This window comes from Halichoerus grypus, chromosome 3 (assembly GCF_964656455.1).
Source record: "Halichoerus grypus chromosome 3, mHalGry1.hap1.1, whole genome shotgun sequence".
NCBI classification, from domain to species: domain Eukaryota; kingdom Metazoa; phylum Chordata; class Mammalia; order Carnivora; family Phocidae; genus Halichoerus; species Halichoerus grypus.
In genome coordinates, this window is record NC_135714.1 from 136,546,963 (window position 1) to 136,568,027 (window position 21,065).

A 21,065-nucleotide genomic window follows, 5' to 3' on the forward strand; every position below is an offset into this window, starting at 1 on the left:
TTAGTTTCATGTGTACAACATAGTGATTCCACAAGTCAAGAAATTATGCTGTGCTTACCACTAGTATAGCTACCATACAATGTTGTTATAGTACTATTGACTATATTCCTTATACTGTCTGTAACTTTTATTCTCTTAACCTATTCATTCCATAACTGGAAGCCTGTATCTCCCATCCCCTTCACCCATTTTGACCATCCTCCAACCCCCTTCCCTCTCTGGAAGTCATCAGTTTGTTCTCTGTATTTATAAGTCAATTTCTGCTTTTTGTCTGTTTATTTGTTTTGTTTTTTAGATCCACATATAAGTGAAATCATGTGGTATTTGTCTTTCTTTGACTGAAATAAGTCACTTAGCATAATACCCTATAGATCCATCCATGTTGTCACAAACGGCAAGGCAAGATCTCATTCCTTTTTACGGCTGAATAATATCTGTGTGTGTGTGTGTGTGTGTGTGTGTGTGTGTGTGTGCGCGCGCGCGCACTTCACATCTTCTTTATCCACTCATCTATAGATATACACTTGGGTTACTTCCATATCTTAGCTATTGTAAATAATGCTGCAATAAACATAGGGTTGAACGTATCCTTTTGAATTAGTGTTTTCATTCTCTTTGGGTAAATACCCAGCAGTAGAATATTTGGATCATATGGTATTTCTATTTTTAATTTGTTAAGGAACCCCCATAGTGTTTTTCACATTTACATTCCCACCAACAGTGCACAAGGGTTCCTTTTTCCTCCACATCCTCACCAACACTTGTTATTTTTTGTCTTTGTGAGTCTAGCCATTCTGACAGGTGTAAGGTAATATCTCGTAGTTTTGATTTGCTTTTCCCTGATGATTAATGATTTAACTATTTTCTTTATGAAGACAGTCTATTGAGAAAACTGGGCACAGTATTATAGTGCAGAGTATTTTACTAGTTTGTATTGGTCAGACCTGATTTTAAGTCCCAGTACAATCACTAGGTTTGGTTTTGTTTACATTGAACAATTTATTTGATTTTCCTGGTGTTTTCTCATCTGCAAAGTAGGAGTAATAATCCTAATTTGCTGAATTGATGTGAAGATGATTATGTATTAAAAGCATCAAATGTAGTACTAGCTACATGGTAGTCATTCAGTGTAGGATCACTGTTTTTATAATTATTGTATGAGCCATTTAGCCGGAATTTAATAGTCGCAATTAGCCTGAGACATTTTTTACAGTAAGAGGTTGCAGTATTTAACAGAGTTTTGGTTTTTTTGAAAATTCTGCCAATATAAATTGTGTGCAAGCTTCATTACTGGGATGGGAAGAGGTAAAGATAAGCCAGTGCTGATATTAAAAAATGTGTCCCCTTGAGGAAGGGGCTTTTTTTATATAAACATTTTATTTTATTTTATTTTAGTATTTCTTTGAGAGAGAGAGAGAGCATGAATGGGGTGAGGGGCAGAGGAAGAGGGAGAAGCAGACTCCTTGCTGAGCAGGGAGTCCGACATGGGGCTCAATCCTAGGATCATGACCTGAGTCTCCCAGGTACCCCAGGAAGGGACTGACTTTTGAAGTAGCCTGTAACAAGCTTTCTTTTCTTTCTCCTTATTTGAGTCAAGAACAGTCCTATGAGTGGGAAGATATAACTCTAGTTTACTGATAAAACTAGGTTCATAGAGGTAAGTAATTTTGCTAAAGTCACATTATAAATGGTAGAGCTGAGATTTGAATAACTAAACTCTATGTTTGTTCATTTGGCAAGTGTAAATTCAGTAACTAGGTTCCAGGCACTCCTAAGCTTAGTACACTTCTCCTGTAGACCAGTTGGTGTTTGTTCATTAAATTTTTAACTCCAGTCTCCAAACATTTCATTGTTCATGAAACAGTAATATTATGGAATTAGTAGACTCCTAAAAAATTGTTTATCAAGTTCTATTTAAAAGGTATGATTAAAAGGAATTCTGTAGGGGCTCCTGGCTGGCTCACTCAGTACAGCATGCAACACTTGATCTCAGGGTCGTGAGTTCAAGCCCCCATTGGGCCTAGGGCTTACTTAAAGATTAAAAAAAAAGGGGGCGGGGGAATTCTGTAGTATTTTAAAATATAATGAATATTTATTTTAAAAAATAAGTTACTGGTTTAGTGAATGTTATTTCATGAATAATTTGTTTAAGAATGGAATACACATAATAGAAAACAACTAATGATCATTTACACAAGTGGGGTAGACGTTTCATTTTTGAAGAGATTAATCCAATTCCCATTTAAAAGTCTTTTTGTTCTGGGATGCCTGGCTGGCTCCGTCATTAGAGCATGCCACTCTTGCTGTTGGGGTCGTGAGGGTCGTGGGGTCATGAGTTCAAGTCCCATGTTGGGCATAGAGCTTACTTTAAGAAAAAAAAAAAGTCTTTTTCTTCTATTTAAGATTTACATATAATTCATGTAAATGACGGTAATGATTTCTTTGGGATGGTGTGAAATATCTTATCTCTTACTGTATGGTAGATGTTTAAAAATTAAAGAAAAACTGTAAGCTATATAACTGTATTACTTAGAAGTTATTTTTTTGTTTTGTTATTTATTTCTGTCTCCATTAGTGTCCCTTCTTCACTCCAGGCTCATATTAAAGAATATATAGAGGACTGATTGTATATTTGAGAATATAAGGTGATAAATAATAATCTTCAATGTTCAGATGAAACTGGGGTGAAAATGTAAACATAGCAAGCATTAGCACATTGTCACATTTCTAGACTTCAGAAATAAGGTAGTGATAATAACAGGGTTGGCCTAATTTCTCTGATCATAGTCTTGGCATACTACATCGTATCAAGCTCTACCTCAGTTTCATTCTACAGTCTAGAGACAATTCTGTGAATTCTGAATTTAAATTAGGAGATGTGTTTCTGAGTGTGCCACAATTAATTCTGTGGTTTTACTGCTCTCCCACCTAGAGCACCTCTGCTGATAATGGTCTTAACCCCAGCAGTAATATTTATTAAGGCCATTGCTTAGAGCTTTTGTAGACATTAGGTTTTTCCATTTTTAATTATTCTGTCTTCATTAGGTATTCTGTCTTCACTTATTTTCCCCTTAAGTTTTTCTTACCATGTATGTATTTTAGTTGAGGAAATTGTACCTGAAGAACTAAACATGTGATTAAAATTCTTTTTGTTAAACTTTAGAAAATAGTAACACCTGTTTGAATTGCTTTGAAAGGTAGGATTAAATCTTATGTTTGACAGTATAAACCAAGAGAAAATACTTGAGAAGAATAAAACTCTGTTGATAAGAAAATAATAAAAATTTTCTTTAAATATTGACTTAAGCTAAATTACAGAAAAAGTATAGATCCTTCTATAAGCCACAATCATATGTAAGTATCTTATAAAGAGACAGATTAGGTTTGGTTAAGACTGTAGAGTCAGAATTCCTGGGTTCTAATTTTGATTCTGCAATTTATCAGCAACATGACCTTGGAAAAATAATTTCTCTTTACCCGAATGTTTGAATAATAGTAAAAGTCAATAATGGCACTTACTTCATAGGATTGTTTTGAGGATTAAATGAGCTAATATATATATATAAAACAGAGCAGTTCCTGGCACATTGTAAGTATTGGTGTTAGATGATGATGGTGATGATGATCAGGCTCAACATTTTATGTTTTTATCTTTCATTTTTAATGTGTTTTTGGCTATTCTTAAAAATAAGGTGTCTATTGTCTTTGAAAACCATGTGGACTGCAAGTTATCCAAAGTTAGTAAACTTTATAATACATGTTTTCCACAAAGCTAATCATTTTAAAACAAAGTGTTTTCAAAAGTTTTAATATTTTATCTGGCAAAACATGTTTGTGATGTTTAAGACTTACACAGTAATATTTAATTGAAGTCATTCTTATTATGCTTAAACGGTGAATTCTGGGTATAGAATGTCAAGTAAGGCCAATATGATAACATTTATATGTATTATTGAGATGATAATCACAACAGGCTATAGAATGACCTAAATAGGATAACTCTTCTAGCCTTGAGATCGCCCAACAAAAGAGATCATTTTGAAATCTGTGACTCTAGTGACTAAGAAAACATTCAAGTACTAGAGTATATCTTGATTACTTGAAATTTGGTGATACAGTCACCTGTGTTGAGGAATGAAGAAAGAATGTGTTACCTGTAGGCATATGGTCTTTTAATATTTTTTGGTAATTTATAATTGGAGAGTGGACATTAGGATAGTCACACTAAATGTTTTGTTCACGTACTTATCAAGTTACCTTTGATTTATGATTCACTTTTCCATAAAGACCATCTAATAGGAAAGAAGTTGTTCAGTCTTCTTGGCATTAATAAGTTCACACCTATTCTTTTGGGGAAGGATTGCTCAAAATCATGTGTTACCCTTAAGCTCTTAGCTTAAGCCATTCTCTTTGAAAAATGGAGTAAAAACAAACACTATCTTTTTCTTTAGTCTACTGTTTCAAGTACATATGACAGCTCAGATAAGAAATCAGAATTATTGAGATAAGATCATTAATCCTAACTAGAAATGTAATAGGAGATAAATTCACTCCTATTTTGTTGAAATAATTCCTTTTACATAGTACCTGGTGCATTAATATTTCTTGATATTGAATACATGCTTAGTTATAGACAAGTTAATATACTAAAATTTGAATATTTCAAATTAGATTTGTTCTTATTTCCTTTGACTACAAAAGATTTACTTAAAACAGTTAAAAAATTGTTTTGGTCTCTTTTAAGGCCACAGAAAGTGAGGCTGGTGATATGGACCTGAGTGGGTTGCCAGAAACAGCAGTGGATTCTGAGGACGACGATGATGAAGAAGACATTGAGAGGGCATCAGATCCTCTGATGAGTAGGGACATTGTGAGAGACTGTCTAGAGAAGGATCCAATTGACAGAACAGATGATGACATTGGTAAGTTTGGATGGCAAAAGGAACCTAAGAGCAATTTTAAAAATTTAGGGTAAAATGATCTGATAAAATAGAGCCCAAGAATAGTAAGCTTTAAAAAGTTATTAATTTATAAATTTCCCTTGCATAAACAATAAGTGACATTTGTTGAAAAAAGTTTGAAAATAAAATCAATTTTATTCAGTTATGTTCTGGAGTCTACAAATAATAAAACTTCCTAATACAACCCTTCCCCATAGCCCCTTCTTAGTTTACTTTATGACAAAAAAAAATTAAAAGTAGTCTTCCAAATAGTGTTACTTCTATTATGTTTCTTGTGAGCACTGTTCCTATTAAGCTCATGTTTTCTGTATGTAAATACTAGTCAGTGACAATTGGTAAAATTGTGTTTGCTTCTATGGTTCCATACGAAGATGGGACTGAGGGAAAGAAGACTACGAAATGTCAAGTTAGCAGCCTCTGAGCTGTGGGTTGTTGAGACTTTAAGTGCACCCTAAGGTTAGAAATCTAAGTGGTTTTGTATCTGTTTTCCCCATCCCTGAAGTTCCCTTTACCCACTCTCCTATTAGAGCAAGAGTGGACTGTGTAATAACGGTTTAGTGTTTGAGTATGCCTTCTGCACGCCGGCTTCTTCCTTAGAATACTAGGAGTCAGAGCAACTTCTGTTGAGCGTCTTCTCTCTACCACAGGCCTGCAATCTGTAACCATCTTTGGCTGAGCCCAGATTATCTGTCCTACCACTCTGCCAACTCTTTTTGGGCCAATATATATTTGAAGACAAATTCAAGGAACTGGATCTCTTGGGGTTAGATATAGGATAGTATGGGCGTAGTTATGAGTGGCCAGTTGAATGTGTTTTGAGGGAAACAAACATTATGAAGAAAATCTTTTACCACTTACACTATATACATATGCTAGAAAATTAAGGATGAAAAACCAACAACTAGTATTAGACACTTAAAATATAATTTTAAAATTTATAGGAGTTGCTAAGTATTTAAGGTGACTATCACGTGTTGGTAACCATTCATTCATTCGGCTAATGCGATTGAACGCCTTTGATGTACTGAACATGTTTTTAGGTCCTGGCAACTCAGTGGGGGGCAAGGCATGTAAGGTCCTTGCTCTTTTGCCTTCTGAAGAATAAAGTGGGGATTAGGGAGTGATGGAGGTTGGGGAATGAACTGAACAGGAACCTGTTTTAGGAAGGAGTGGCTGGTAATGCCCTTTTCCAGGGCTCAGACCTGAAGGAGGTGAAAAGAGGAAGCCACCTGTGTCTGTGGCCCCCAGTAAAGAATGTGTTCTGTGTTAATCCTTTCTGGATAATTTCTGCCAGAGGAGGGGACTTAATGGCTTCACAGATGTCCATCCCTGACTCCAGCCCATTTCATTCTCTACCACCTCTACTCCCATTCCAGAGGTGTTAGTAGTTCATAAGTCTTTGGAGGGTTCTGAGAGTGGTTCTGTTTTACCTGCTGAAAATACTGGGTTTCACTCTCTCGTGTCTGATACCACATACACATGCATTTGGTTTCCATTGTCCAAAGTTGTACTTCACTGTCCTATTCTCTTTGTCCTTGCTGACTTCTTTTCAAAAATCTTTTTATTGTAGTTTTAAAGAGAAAGTGAAATTGGAAGTGTGTTCAGTTTGCCATCTTAATCCGAAATCCTTGTTCATAGGTTTTTTTAATTAGATTGAACATTGCTTATGAACAGATTGATGTGGAAATTATTCTTTTGTAAGTTAATGTATCATCTTTTTGAATATGTTCATTTTAGTATAGTTATGGAAGAAAATAATGATTATTAAAAATGTCATTCCTGGAAATTTAAAATTTTCACTTCATATCTAAGAAGCTTTCTTTTCCACAATTTCTGGAAAGCAAAAGCTATGCTGATTCCTACAAAAGAATACAAAGCTATCTTTTTTTTTTTTAATGGGCTTATTGATATAATCTCCAGTGAATAACATTTACTTGAATACCAATTCACTTACAAGCAGCGATGATTCTGATTCTTGCTTCTATCAAATATACTTTTGTTTAAAATAATAAACCATTATTATTAAAGATAAGGCCTAATGAGTGGTCTACAAGAGATCTTGTAAGGTCTTATATTCTGACTCCTCAAAACAGAACCACATGTGAGAACTCTTTAGCTCTTTTGCTTTTACTCTTGTTAAATCTAACTGGTCCTCCAGTATTTAGTTACAATAGACACCTTTCATATAAACTACAAACTTCTACATAATTGATGCTTTCTCTGGATGCCTCTCTTCCTAACCACCTTCCTCTACCCCCACAAAAAAGGGAAGGAATGGTGTGTCTGGGTGGGAGGGGGATCTAAGTTGAATCAAATGAAATTGCTAATATTTGATCTTATTTTAAAAACTGCAAGAATTAAAAAAAATTTGCCTTTGGATTCCCATAGATTCTTGGGTGTAGTTCAATGCTTTGTTTGTTTCAGTGCTTTGAAGGAAGGGACTTTATTGATTTCTGCTCTCCAACTCATAACTTCGTAGGCCCTCAATTATTGAATGGTTGTGAATTTAATTTTTTGTTTTGATGCCTTGACACATTAAGGTAGAGACCTACTTCCAAGACCCCTTCCAAAGAATTCTTTTTTCTCCCCTTCAATATACCACCAAAAAACCTCCACAGATTTAAAAAAAAAAAAATCTTAATAGTATAATTTCTTATACAAAATTAAGCCAAAGCAAATAAGATAATTTCTATACTGACGTAGCTTGTGGTGTCTATAAGTTGGTTATCAGGCTTTTCTGTACGTCACACTGACTAGAAAAAAGTTTTAAAAAATGTCTTTTTTCATAAACAGAAATATTCCTTTCCTAATAAAATAAAATAGTTTTAATTAATGTATTATTCTAATAGATTTTCCCAAGCAATATAGAAGAAAGTAGTCCTGCTTCTCCAGTCCATGGCTGCTTCTTTCCATGTCCTAGAAACTATCTTATTACTCATCCCAGGTTCTGAATTCCTTACCTCTGTGTGATTCCTGTGGCATTACCAGAGTTTATGTTGAGTCCTGACAACCAAATGCTTCATTTTATATTTATTTATTTTTTGAAGGTTAGTGATAGAAATTTTTTATTTTTTTAATTGCTCTAATTCTCTAGTGTAATAAACAGAAGTTACTATAAAACCAGCAGTACCATTATTGAATCTTTGAGAGTCTCAACAACTCTTAGATGCCTTCTGGTTAAGCATTTATTTATTTTTAGTTTTTCAACTGAGCCTGAAGAATCATGTACATTACTATAATTGCATCTTTTCTATCTTTTTATTATTTATATTATATGTGATGCACAGATATTTTCTATCCTGTCATATTTTTTTTTAATGTTAGTCATTACTCATATATCAACTTGATTTCATGACCCACTAATGGAGCAGGAATCTTCCAAAAAGCAAGAACAGTGTCTATGCAAAGCACTTCAAATCATTATAACAAGTATTAGTTGAATATATTTTTTGAAGATTTTATTTATTTATTTTGAGAGAGAGCAAGAGAGAGTATTGGGGGGGTGGCAATGGGAGAAGCAGTTTCCCCGCTGAGCAGGGAGCCAGATGCAGGGCTTGATCCCAGGGATCATGACCTGAGGTGAAGGTAGACACTTAACCGACTGAGCCACTCAGGAGCCCCTAGCTGAATATATTTTTATACTTCATATTCATATGCTTCATATTCTTCAATCATATATGTAGTTGTAATTTGATTTATTGTTGCCTAAACATATTATGTTAAATTTAAAACATTTCTGACAACTTCTGGTCTCATATTTTCTTATGACCATAAATCTTCATTTGTCCAAGGAAATTTAGTATCAGTAGGGAAGGGGAAAAAAAGCAAAATATGTGTTCTATAGATAATATTCTAATACTTTATGGTGAGGGGTAAGGGACTGATAGCTTGAAGAAAACAGAGCTGATAACTGCAGAACAGTGACGTGCAAGTCAGAGGACCAGGGCTTATACATTTGCCTTTATGTTTCAGATCAAAAGGTCAGGACATTTGTAAAGCAATGATTCTTACCTCCCATATATAATAGATATGGGTACCTCTTGAAGTGGTATTAAAAATTGCTTTATCGCTGTCCCCAGGAATAGATATGGCATGACACAAACGCACCTACTCATTCCAGAAATAAAAGTTTCACTAAACAGAACGTATTCTATAAGTGATATGCTTTGATTCTCTTTTTTTTTTTTTTTAAAATGCTGGTTGCAAAAAAAAAAAAGTGCTGGTTGCAGCAGTAAATTGATTTCCTGGCACGTCAGTCTGGGTCAGGTCTAAGAACACTGGGTACCACCTACCATTGTTATTCTGATTCCGAAGCCACCCTGTGTTATGAAAAGTTTTATACAGGAGGGATGATGTAGGGTCTAATCAGAAGAGACATTACCCAGCTGGGCCAGAGAAAAACACTCAGTCTGACCTTCTGGAAATGTAATGTTTTCACAGAATATATCTTTCTATTCTGTGTTGTTTTTGCAGTTAACAAACTACTGTATACGCAGTAACATAAAATATGTCACTAAATCCTAACAGATAGAGGGAATGTGCATGGGGACAGTTTCATTATGTGAGGACAAGAAAAATGTACCAGAATTTTTACTTAGCCAAAAGTTTGAATGATATAATAATGACAAGAATAGCAGTTCTTATTTATTGAGTATTCACTCTGTGCTAAGGACTTTATTATCTCTATTTAATTTTATTATCACAACTGTATATTGTTCTTTCACAAATGACGGAAACATGCTTAAGGAAATCAATCAACTTTCCCGAAGTAATATAACTAATAAGTATTCAGATGTTGTCTGACATACACCTCATGCTCTTTGTCACTACCTGTAATGTCCAGCAGAAGCTTTGGAGGCAGGCAGCCCTGAATCATATCACTGCCACCTCCGAATTATATGACTTGGAGCCTGTTTCCTCCCTGTGAAATGAGAAAGAAAACGAGCCTCATAGATCCATGGTGAGGAGTAAGGAAGGAACTTAGTAAGTAATTAGTAAAGCTACCTAATAATAGAGAAAATTAAAAATAGAGACTACAGGACTAGAAAAGACTATGAAGTCATCTGTCTTGTCAACAGCTAGAAATGTATGAAAGTTTAAGCTGTTTGTCCACAACATTGCCAACAGGAAGAGTGATCATACTTTTCTCTTTTTTGGCCAATCTGTGGAATAAAAAATAATATATTAATTTGTATTTCTCACATAATGTAAATTTTTTTAGTTGATTTATTTTTATAGATTTGTTTTCATTCATAGAAAATATCCTTTGGTTTCTAAATCCTGGACTATCTTTAGATTGAAAGTGGTTATTTCTGCTGTTTTGGACATCTACTTGCCCAGAAGGCACTAGAATAGACCTGTTGACTTCTTGGAGAATTCTCAGAGCTCTATTTCATTTCAGCTTATTTTATCCTTTAATTAGCCTTAATAAGATCACAGCTCATTTTCAGTAGAAATTTCCCATTTGAAGTTTGTTAATTTCTTCATTCCCATTAGAATTTGAATTACAGTGTATACTATTGTTCCTAAATCAATAGGTAAATGTCACCATTTCCACAGTGACAATTCTTTGTGTACCTGCAAGAAATCCAACTTTTATACTAACAATACTTGAAGTAATTATATTTTCCAGTGGGCAGGTTTGTAGGACATTTAAAAAAAACCCTAGAGGAGCGCCTGGGTGGCTCAGTCAGTTGGGCGTCTGCCTTTGGCTTGGGTCATGGTCTCGGGGTCCTGGGATCAAGTCCCGCATAGGGCTCTCTGCTTGGTGGGAGGTCTGCTTCTCCCTCTCTCTGCCCCTGCTTGTGTTCCCTCTCTCGCTCTCTCAAAAAACAAACAACAACAACAACAAAAACCCTAGAGCATTCTTTTTGAATGCTTGCTTTTTAAAAAAGTTATAATGTTTATGATATCTTTTGCCTTTCAGAACAACTCTTAGAATTTATGCACCAGTTGCCTGCTTTTGCCAATATGACCATGTCGGTGAGACGAGAGCTCTGTGCCGTGATGGTGTTCGCAGTGGTGGAAAGAGCTGGGACCATAGTGTTAAATGATGGTGAAGAGGTCAGTGAACATTGCCACCACTGGAAAAGTTTCTGTTTGAGGGTCTCTCAGTAACAGCAAAAAAACAAAAAATCAAATTTCATGTTTTCCTCTTTAAAAATAAGCAGCAATTAATTTGAATAATTCAAGAATTGTGATACACTTACTGTTATGTCAAAGTATTCCAAATCCATTTTTTATTATAATATTTCATATGATACTGATAGAAATACTTTGTATTAACTTTACAGATTTTTGTAACTTTAAATGTTCATAATATGCCTTTGGTCAGAACAAAATGATCTTATTGAGGCAATAGTGATCATTTGATATTGCTTACATATGTTTTGGGGAGCAGAAGAGTTCTTTTTCCTTGTGTCATTTTAGAGAGGAATATCCAAGGTCAAATTAAAAGAGCAGAATGATGTGTACTTTGCTAGGCATGTGGAAAACACAGATACATGGCTGTGCTTTGCTTTATTCCTTGTTCTTTGAGTTTAGTAAACAGTTCATTTTACTTGGATTATTCCATCTTTAAAGTGAAAGATCTGCTAAATCATTTGTGGGGACCATTCTTGCATTTACAGCTGCATGACCATGATTTTCTGCCTTGTCTTCATTTTTTTGAATTAGCTGGATTCCTGGTCAGTGATTTTGAATGGTTCTGTGGAAGTAACTTATCCAGATGGAAAAGCAGAAATATTATGTATGGGGAATAGTTTTGGTGTCTCTCCTACCATGGACAAAGAATACATGAAAGGAGTAATGAGAACAAAAGTGGATGACTGCCAGGTATAAAATATCATTAAAAATGTATATTTTATGCTTAACACATATATGCCGTTGGGGTAAGATTTTTCTGCCTATATAAATAGGTCATTTTTTAGGGTTATAAATAATATTTTAAATTAGAACTATTACTTTTAGTGTTATCATGCCCCAGGAAATTAAAAATAAATCTTCCTTAAAGTTGTTTGGACTCGGGGCACCTTGCTGGCTCAGTCTGTAGAGCATGTGACTCTTGATCTTGGGTCAAGAGTTCAAGCCCTACATTGGACATAGAGCTTACTAAAAAAAAAAAAAAAAAAAAGGTTGTTTGGACTCTGCATAACTAGGTGTTCTATAAGGTGATCTATAAATATGTTCTATTAAAAGTGTTCTATAAATATGGTATTTTAAAATTTCCATTAATATTTTTATAATCTGTTCATCAAAAAATATAGAAGTAAAACATCCACTATGAAAAGAAATTATAAGTAGATTAATAAAGATGATGTGATACAGTTATGCAGTGTTTTTATTTAAATACATACAAGATAAGGAATTGATTTAGAAGTCATGTAAATTAATCATAGTATGAATCAGAAGAACTTGCTAGTAAAAAAGTAATTACTAATTAAAAGAAAATACTTGGTAGCAAAAGAAAAATGTTAATGTTGATATTATGTTAATATTCATTATTTAAAAGCACTTAATAAAAGACTAGAGAAAATATGGAGACCAAACGTGAAGTTTAATTAGATTGATAACTGATAACCTCTATATTAGTAAGAGATAAATTTAAGATGTTTGTGTTACCAAGTTTTTAAAATTTATTTCTTCTGAAAAAAGAAGTCTTTGAAAGATAAAATATTTTAATATAAATAAACCCAAAGATTTGACTTAGACTAATTAATGTTAAGTGCTCATTGTATTTATTAGTCTGTAGTCTGAAATACATCTGAATATACTTTATTCTAAAAGAACATCATTGAATTTTTATAGTGTCTGATAAATGAAAAATAGTACCCATTTAAATTTTCATTTTGAGCATTTTACTTACCAAAAGAGAAAATGACCATAGCTATAAATAAAATGATCTTACCTAGAGAATCAAAATAATGTTGCCAAATAATTCCTTTCAGTAAGCACTGTAGAGAAAAAATAAATAGCGATGTTCATTGTTTTGAATAGTAATGCCGGAAGAACATTCTAAATATAGTCAACTCTCAATTATTTAGCATAATAGAAGAAAACAAAATGGTAGGTAAATCTTGAAGTCTTTATTTGGCTGGGAAATGTGTTTGTAAAAGCGATCATATGTGATTTTTCAGCTCTGGAACTGTACTCCCAAAAATAATAAAGCCATACTTAGTCCAAAACAAACTAGAAATTTGTTAAAGTTTTCCCCATTCTATTATCTCTTATCAGTTCCTCCCTGGAACTGATATATCATTACTAGAGCATTTTAGTCAGTCTCTGCCCTTAAAGGGCAAGTTAAAAAGTAACTTTATTCCTGAGAATTCATTGATTACATTACTATGTCTTAATTGGCCAGCTCCTTTTGTTAGAAATTTGTAATCATGGAACTGAAATGATATTAGAGGCATAGAAATGTTTCAGAATAATTGATAAAAATGTTATATGACTGAGTATTACAGAGTGCTGCAATAATAATCACATGTACCAGATAACATTAAATACTTATCTGGGAGTTCTGGGAAAGGAAGAGGAAGTAGATGTCAAGGAAGAAAGTCTAATCTATTTACTGGATGAGGAATTGGTGGGAAACCCAATGTTAGCAAGGTAGACCCAAAAGAAAATTCTGATTAAGATACCTAGATTCCTATAGCTCCTGATACAAGGTTGCCAGATATACAAAGAAGGTCAAGGGTGAGGTATCTGCTGGAGAAAGTCTCTTTCTTCCTCTCCACTCCAGTCTAAGCCACTGTAAAAGGAACATGTTAAATCAGGGGTTTCAAGAATCACTCTTGTACCTCCACTGACTCATCTGCTCAGGCCTGACATTCACTCCCTCAGCAGTAAAACAATGATGGAGAATGAAGTTAGACCATTTAATGTAAATGCTTGTTTTGGTCTAGTAGTTTAGTGTATTTCTGTTAAAATGTCATACATCTCTCAGAAAGTACACATGTCAGATCATCCTCTTGTTAGGCGAAGTAAAGGAAACAATGAGAATCATATTTTCATTCAGCCATAAGATGGCCTCCATAAGTTTATATCATTCTCCTGAGCACACTATGGGCATTTAACAGTTATTGAATGAAATGAACAAAAATGGTGTTCTCTTTACCAAAAGCAACTTCACCTAGGACTGGCCTTAATTTTCTTACATTCCAATGTGTTCCGAAAATAAATATTGGGTAATGTGATACTGAGTTGAGCTCAGATTAAGCCTGAGTGGTTTACAGTGAGTGGATTAAATTTGACATTTATTTCTGTTTATTTGGAACCCAAGACATACTCAAAGTTGTATTTTGCTCTGGATCCCTCCTTTGTATGCTCCTCTTTCAGTTCTTTCCTTCCATTGTCTATTCTTCTTCCCCTGTCGGTTTGAAGGACAAAGGCAGGGCTACATATAGACACCCTATGGTACCCGGTGACTGGTAATGGTTTTCTGTTTCCCATATGTGCCTTTTTCTTTTCTGCTTCTCACTTCCTATCCCTTTTTTCCTTTCCTCCTCTTCTACTCTCCTACTCTCCTTTTCTTTCTCCCTTTTTCCTTCTCCACTGCCTGTGTCTTAGGCCTGCCAGTGACACATCAGGCATTGCTTAGCCCTGTCCTACACCCTTCAATGGGAAATGAACACTTGGATACCTGTGTGAACAATTAGGTATGAATTTCCCTTACAGACCGCGAAGTGCCCCAGTTTAAATAGATCTAACCTCTTAAGGTAAACCTGTTAGACATACCTTTTTCAGAGACCATGGGAACTAATGACACTTTGAATTTAAGTAGTTTTGGAGAAATTTGCATGGATAAATTGAAAGTTGACAATATTATATTATGGCTGAAGTTTAATTATATTTCATCCTTTTATCATCTGTAATTTTTCTTCTACATATCAGTTGTGATGTCATGTGCCCCAAAACCAATCCTGCAATATGAACTGCCTTTGGCCTTTTATAAGCAAAATCTTGTTTGAATTTTTATTTTATATCATAATGCCAAGATCATATATCACTTTCATGTGTTAACCGCTATCTGAAAGTGTAAAAATACAATTATTTACATAATTCACAATTTTTCATCTGGCTTCATCATACCAATTAAAATTATGTTTTACACATGAATTTCTTATTAGATCTACAAACTTCTTAAAGCAAAAATAAATCTGCTAATAAAAATATAGATAAATGTTTTCATCTAAAATTTCTTTTTTAGGTATGTGTGGCCATATTAGAAATTCAGTTGGGTTTTATTTTCTTTTTGGATGGTACTTTTCAGTTTGGTACAGAGGAAGTGCCAAAAATGTCTCTCTAGGCATTAAGCATTTCAAATCAAGCTTATTCTCCTTAAATCCTTGGTCAAGATTAATTTTAGTATGTTTCTCTTCTAAAAGCATTTTTCTTTTCTCTGTTTACTTACTCCTTTTAACTCATAGATGTATTTCTTTTTTAGGAGATAAATGAGAAAATACAATATATAATTGTTTTCTCTGAAACTGAGTATAAGAAAGATCACCTAAAATTATTTGAAGGCATAGAGAGCAATTTTGGTGTCCTATAAAAAGACAGAAATAAACTATTTTTGAGACAAGGGACTAAGGACCACATATTTCAAAACATACACATACCTGTAGTCAGTGTTACAGAAATGGGTTTTGTTTTTAAGGTTTTTTAAAAAATTAAACTATATGTAATTACAAAAAAAAGCCTGTCTTTTGAATTTCAACTTTTTTATTCCAAATTCTTGATTGAAAAATTAATGAGATTCTATCAACCAGCTCTGGAAGAAACTTAGTATTGTAATACGCTGTTGCTCAAGTATGAAGCACTGCTATTTCTTTTAAAAAACTTTACTGATTGTACAGAAAGTATGGAAAATATAGAAAAGTATTTTAAATAAAATGAGTCACTTGTAATTTGCATTGTTCAGAAACAATAATTATTAACACTGTTATATTTCATTCGAAGATTTTGATGTGCATGTATAATTTTTTTTTTAATTAACAAGTGTGTAACTATGAGACACTGGGCAAATTAACAGGCTGTTGGTTCAGCTGTTTGTTCATCTGTACAATGGGGATAATAGTAGTACCTCCTTTATGGGATGATTAGGAGGATAAATTGAGAAAGTTCCTGTAAGGCTACCACAAAATGATGATGATCATCCTGTTGTCTTCATTATAGTTAAGTACAACATTTGGTTTTGCATCTTTAAAAAAAAATTAATGTGCTATCATGAACATTAAGTCAAAACTGTAAATGTTCCATGAAAATATGATTTTTGAATGGCTGTGTCATATTTTATCTTCTGTATGCTGTAATTTAACCATCCCCTTTTTTTCATCTTTTCACATTAAAGGAGAAAAAGAAATGTCCATGCTTTTTTCATTTGCAAAATGAGAATAAATTCTTCAAAATTCGGAGAAGATAACGTTTCTTTCTTACTTTAGAATCTCTTATCTCCTCCTCACTGGCTTCTGCTTATTTTGTGCAATAAGTGATTTGTATAATTCATTCTTCACTTTCTTTTAAAAATTACTAAGAAATATAATTTAATAGTTTGCCCTAAGCCCTGATATTTTTTATATTTGGGGTGATGGAGGAGTAATGGCTTGATGTGCATATTATTTTTAACTTTTTGTTTAAGAGCAAGGATTACCCTTAATACTAGTTACAAGGAATAATGGCTTGAGTCAACAAGTAGGTGGCTTGTTTTGTGGACTTTTTTTGAATAAACTTTCTAAACTGATTTCTTAATATAAATAGCAAATTTATAATATCTATTCCAGGGGTATCTTTGAATTTTGATCTTTTTTTTTATTATGTTATATTAATCACCATACATTACAGCATTAGTTTTTGATGTAGTGTTCCATGATTCATTGTTTGCATATAACACCTGGTGCTCCATTCAGTACATGTCCTCCTTAATACCCATCACCAGGCTAACCCATCCCCCCACCCCCCTCCCCTCTAGAACCCTCAGTTTGTTTCTCAGAGTCCATAGTCTCTCGTGTTTCATCTCCCCCTCCGATTTCCCCCCCTTCATTCTTCCCCTCCTGCTATCTTCTTCTTTTTTTTTTTTTTTTTTTTTTTAACATATAATGTATTATTTGTTTCAGAGGTACAGGTCTGTGATTCAACAGTCTTACACAGTTCACAGCGCTCACCATAGCACATATATTGGGGAGGGTATGAATTTTGATCTTTTATTAAAACCATCTTTATTTTAAAATTGTTGCTTTTAAAATATTTTCTAACTTGTAAAACCCACTAAATGGTAGTTATGTTTTTAAATTTATCCTCCTAGGATTCCACCATCAAAGAAGAGGCATGAAGAAGGACTCTTCTTATTATGTCTTCTGATTTTTAAAATTGTTAGGATTTTTAATATAAACTACATATAAATATGCTAAAAATGAAACTTGATTTGACCAAGGAAGAAATACATTAAAAAGTAGGGAAGTCTGATTAAGGTTCATTACTGCATTCATTTAGAGAGTATGGGAAAGACATGGAAAAATGTCAGTGTTAAATAATTAAAACACTGAATTATTAGTACTGCTAGGTCCCTTGCAAGCACTTCATCAGTAACATGTGACTTACATTTTATTCCAGTTTGTCTGTATAGCCCAGCAAGATTACTGCCGTATTCTGAACCAAGTAGAAAAGAACATGCAAAAAGTTGAGGAGGAAGGAGAAATTGTTATGGTAAAAGAACACCGAGAACTTGATAGAACCGGAACAAGAAAGGGGCACATCGTCATCAAGGTAAGACAGACGTTCCTCCATCTTCTGGGAAGGATTTTTTGGTAGTATCAGTTAGTTATGACAACTTAAGATTCTGCCCGCCACATTTTTGTGTATAATTTCTCTGAAAAGTTATCAGTTGTTAAGAAAAATCTGTATACCGCCTGATGAACAGCAATTTTATAAATTATTATATATATATATATATATTAGTACCCAGTTCATCTTATATTGAAAATTTGGAATTAAGGTACCATATAGATGATATTTATGCAGGATAGTGATTAAACCTTTTATTTGTTACAGGGCACCTCAGAAAGATTAACAATGCATTTGGTAGAGGAGCATTCGGTGGTGGATCCAACATTCATAGAGGACTTCCTGTTGACCTATAGGACTTTTCTTTCTAGCCCAATGGAAGTGGGCAAAAAGTTATTGGAGTGGTTTAATGACCCGAGCCTCAGGGATAAGGTTGGAAAATATATTCTAGTTTGGCTTTTAAATGTGAAATATTCAGATATAAACTTAAAGATACTTTAATATTTGTCACACCAGTTATGTTCACATTATTTTAATGGAATAAGAGAATGTACTTTCTAACCCCCAAAAATGATGCAAGTGCCCCCAGACTCCTGAGTTCCATTGGAATCTGCATTCTCTACTTGGGCAAATGGTCAGTGTATGTCAGATAAAGTTACAGTTTTTAAATTGGCACCAGAGCAGCATTTTATTGTAAGCATTGCTGGTCGGTAGGCCCCAGTAATACAATTCTAAACAGACTCCTTTAGCAGCTCTTGCGAGCTCTGTCAAGGCCAGATTGGATGATAAACTCTGCATACTCTTGTGAGGTGTGAGTTAATCGTAGCCTGTACTCAGTTTCTCCTTTCCATGGGACAGTCTGATTTACATGAGACTTCCCAAGACTTGGGAAGACAGGTAGGAAGATCCAGAATAGGAGACCGACAGTGAAAAGCCCCCAAGTTCTCCTGCTCGTCCTACCACTAACTAGCTCTGTGGCCTTAGAGAAATCATTTGGACAGCAATGCTTTTCATTTCATATTCTGAGAGTCATAGGCCTAGAAGAGCTGAGCCAAACTCTCCAGCTGTCAAAACTTAGTTTTGAGTATTAACTCTGCCATGTACTTTATGTGTCATCTGACCCCTCCTCACAATCACTTACTTGTAAAATGAATAATCATCAGCCTTTTGGGGTTATTGTGAACGTGAATAATAGAAGTAAAGTTCTTTTTGTAGTGCCTGACTCAATTCACTTAGTATATCTTAACACATAATACATCTTAAAAGTTGTTTGTTGGTGGTGGAAGTTGGTAGTATTCAACTTATGATTTATGAATCTCAGTTTTCTAACCTGTAATAAGCTAGTAAGACTTTTAAGTTGGCTTCTTGGCTGCAAAATTTTAATTTTATGAAAAGGTTATGTGTTTGATATAGTTTCAAGGGAGATAATCTTCTGGGTTTCCAGAATTTGAAAAATGGACAGTGGTGATAGTAAATGACCAAAAATTAATATAAATATCAAGACTTGACTCCTAAGTGTATATTAACTGTAAATAGTATTTTAACTATAGTTAGAAATTAACTATATACCAGGGTGCCTGCCTGGCTCAGTCAGAAGAGCATGCGACTCTTGATCTTGGGGTTGGTTGTAAGTTCGAGCCCCACATTGTGTGTAGAGATTACTTAAAAATAACCTCTTTAAAAAAAAATTAACTAGGGGCACCCGGGTGGCTCAGTCAGTTAAGTTTCTGCCTTTGGCTCAGGTCATGATCCCAGGGTGCTGAGAACGAGCCCCGTATTGGGCTCCCTGCTCGGCGGGGAGTCTGCTTCTCTGCCCGCCCCCCCCACTCGTGCCCTCTCTCTCTCTTAAATAAATAAAATCTTTTAAAAAAATTAACTATATACTGTCACCTTTGTTTCTCTACTGCTAGAAGAATACCGTGCTTAATTTTCTCACTTTAATTAAAAAGTTAGATGGTTTGATTAGAGGTTAAGATGTTTGAAAACAATTCTATGGAAAATTGCTTTTATGTTGTTATTTAAAATTTAGAAAACTAAACTCATAAATAAAACAAATACTTTTATATTTATTTATTTTTAATTTTATTTTATTGTGTTATGTTAATTACCATACATTACATCATTAGTTTTTGATGTAGTGTTCCATGATTCATTGTTTCATGTAACACCCAGTGCTCCGTTCAATACGTGCCCTCTTTAATACCCATCACCAGCAAATACTTTTATATTTAAAGTTACAGTTATACTCACTTCATTTAGTAAAAAAAAAATTTTTTTTTAGAGAGAGTGCACCAGTGGGGAGCAGAGGAGGAGGGGAGGGAGAGAGAGAATCTTAAGCAGGCTCCATGCCCAGCAGTGAGCCCAATGCAGGGCTTGAATTCATGACCCCCTGAGATCATGATCTGAGCCAAAATCAGAGTCAGGCACTTAACCAACTGAGCCACCCAGGCATCCCCATTTAGTAAAATTCTGTTGAGAATTCACTCTATGCCAGGCTTTGTAATAAGTCTTAAAGGATGTCCTTCGAACATAACAGATAAAGCTGTCCATGTGGAACTTAGAGTCTAATGAAAGTCACACACTTCTTGCTGAGTACAACACAAATATTCTCTAACTATGTGTCTGTATAAAGGAGGTATAGAGCTCTGTGAAAACAAGTGTGCAGTGTAAGAAAGGCTACTCATTTTTCCTGAAGAATTGTAGCTATTAAAAGCCTCCTAAATCTTAACGTTAGCAAGTAAGATGTAACTCCCAGTAACTCCCAGGCAACCCCTTCCTTTTACAACTTGTTCCCTTGTAGATCTTTCTAGGCCTCATACTATTCATTCCTTTTGTCTATTCTGCCCTCTGCCGTTATTTTTTAGTTTCTGTCTTCTTTTGTCTTGTATTTATTTTGGTTTTATTATAGCTTTGTTTTTTTTGTGACCGGCTTCAAATGTTTTGAGATTAGACAAGATACAAGTACCACCCTTCACAGATTCAAAACCTTTCTGGGCAAAACAACAAAAAGTCTATATTCATAATATATATATTTTCAGAAGGTCATTTTCTTATGAGTAAAATCCTTGCTGTGAGGAGTTTTATTGTTAGTTTATTGTCCATTGTTATTAAGTAAATTGTTTGTTAGATATCTTTTTTGAAATGACTTTAATCGCACATTTTTAGCCCTGAAAAGAAGAAAACCTATTGAAAACAATTGCTTTTTCAGGTTACACGGGTAGTATTATTGTGGGTGAATAATCACTTCAATGACTTTGAAGGAGATCCTGCAATGACTAGATTTCTAGAAGAATTTGAAAATAACCTGGAAAGAGAGGTAATATT

General features: G+C 34.2%; 1 protein-coding gene across 17 annotated transcripts in view; it reads left to right on the forward strand.

The window, feature by feature from the left end:
* The window catches only part of RAPGEF2 (Rap guanine nucleotide exchange factor 2), a 234,884-nt gene that overhangs the window by 189,116 nt on the left and 24,703 nt on the right, over positions 1–21,065 (forward strand). For all 17 annotated transcript variants that reach the window (XM_078069378.1, XM_078069375.1, XM_078069379.1 and 14 more), the window contains 6 exons: positions 4,745–4,922; positions 10,888–11,024; positions 11,637–11,795; positions 17,571–17,723; positions 18,009–18,173; positions 20,950–21,057. In XM_078069378.1, the coding sequence (XP_077925504.1) occupies positions 4,745–4,922; positions 10,888–11,024; positions 11,637–11,795; positions 17,571–17,723; positions 18,009–18,173; positions 20,950–21,057 (900 nt within the window). The remainder of the gene's footprint in view (positions 1–4,744; positions 4,923–10,887; positions 11,025–11,636; positions 11,796–17,570; positions 17,724–18,008; positions 18,174–20,949; positions 21,058–21,065) is intronic.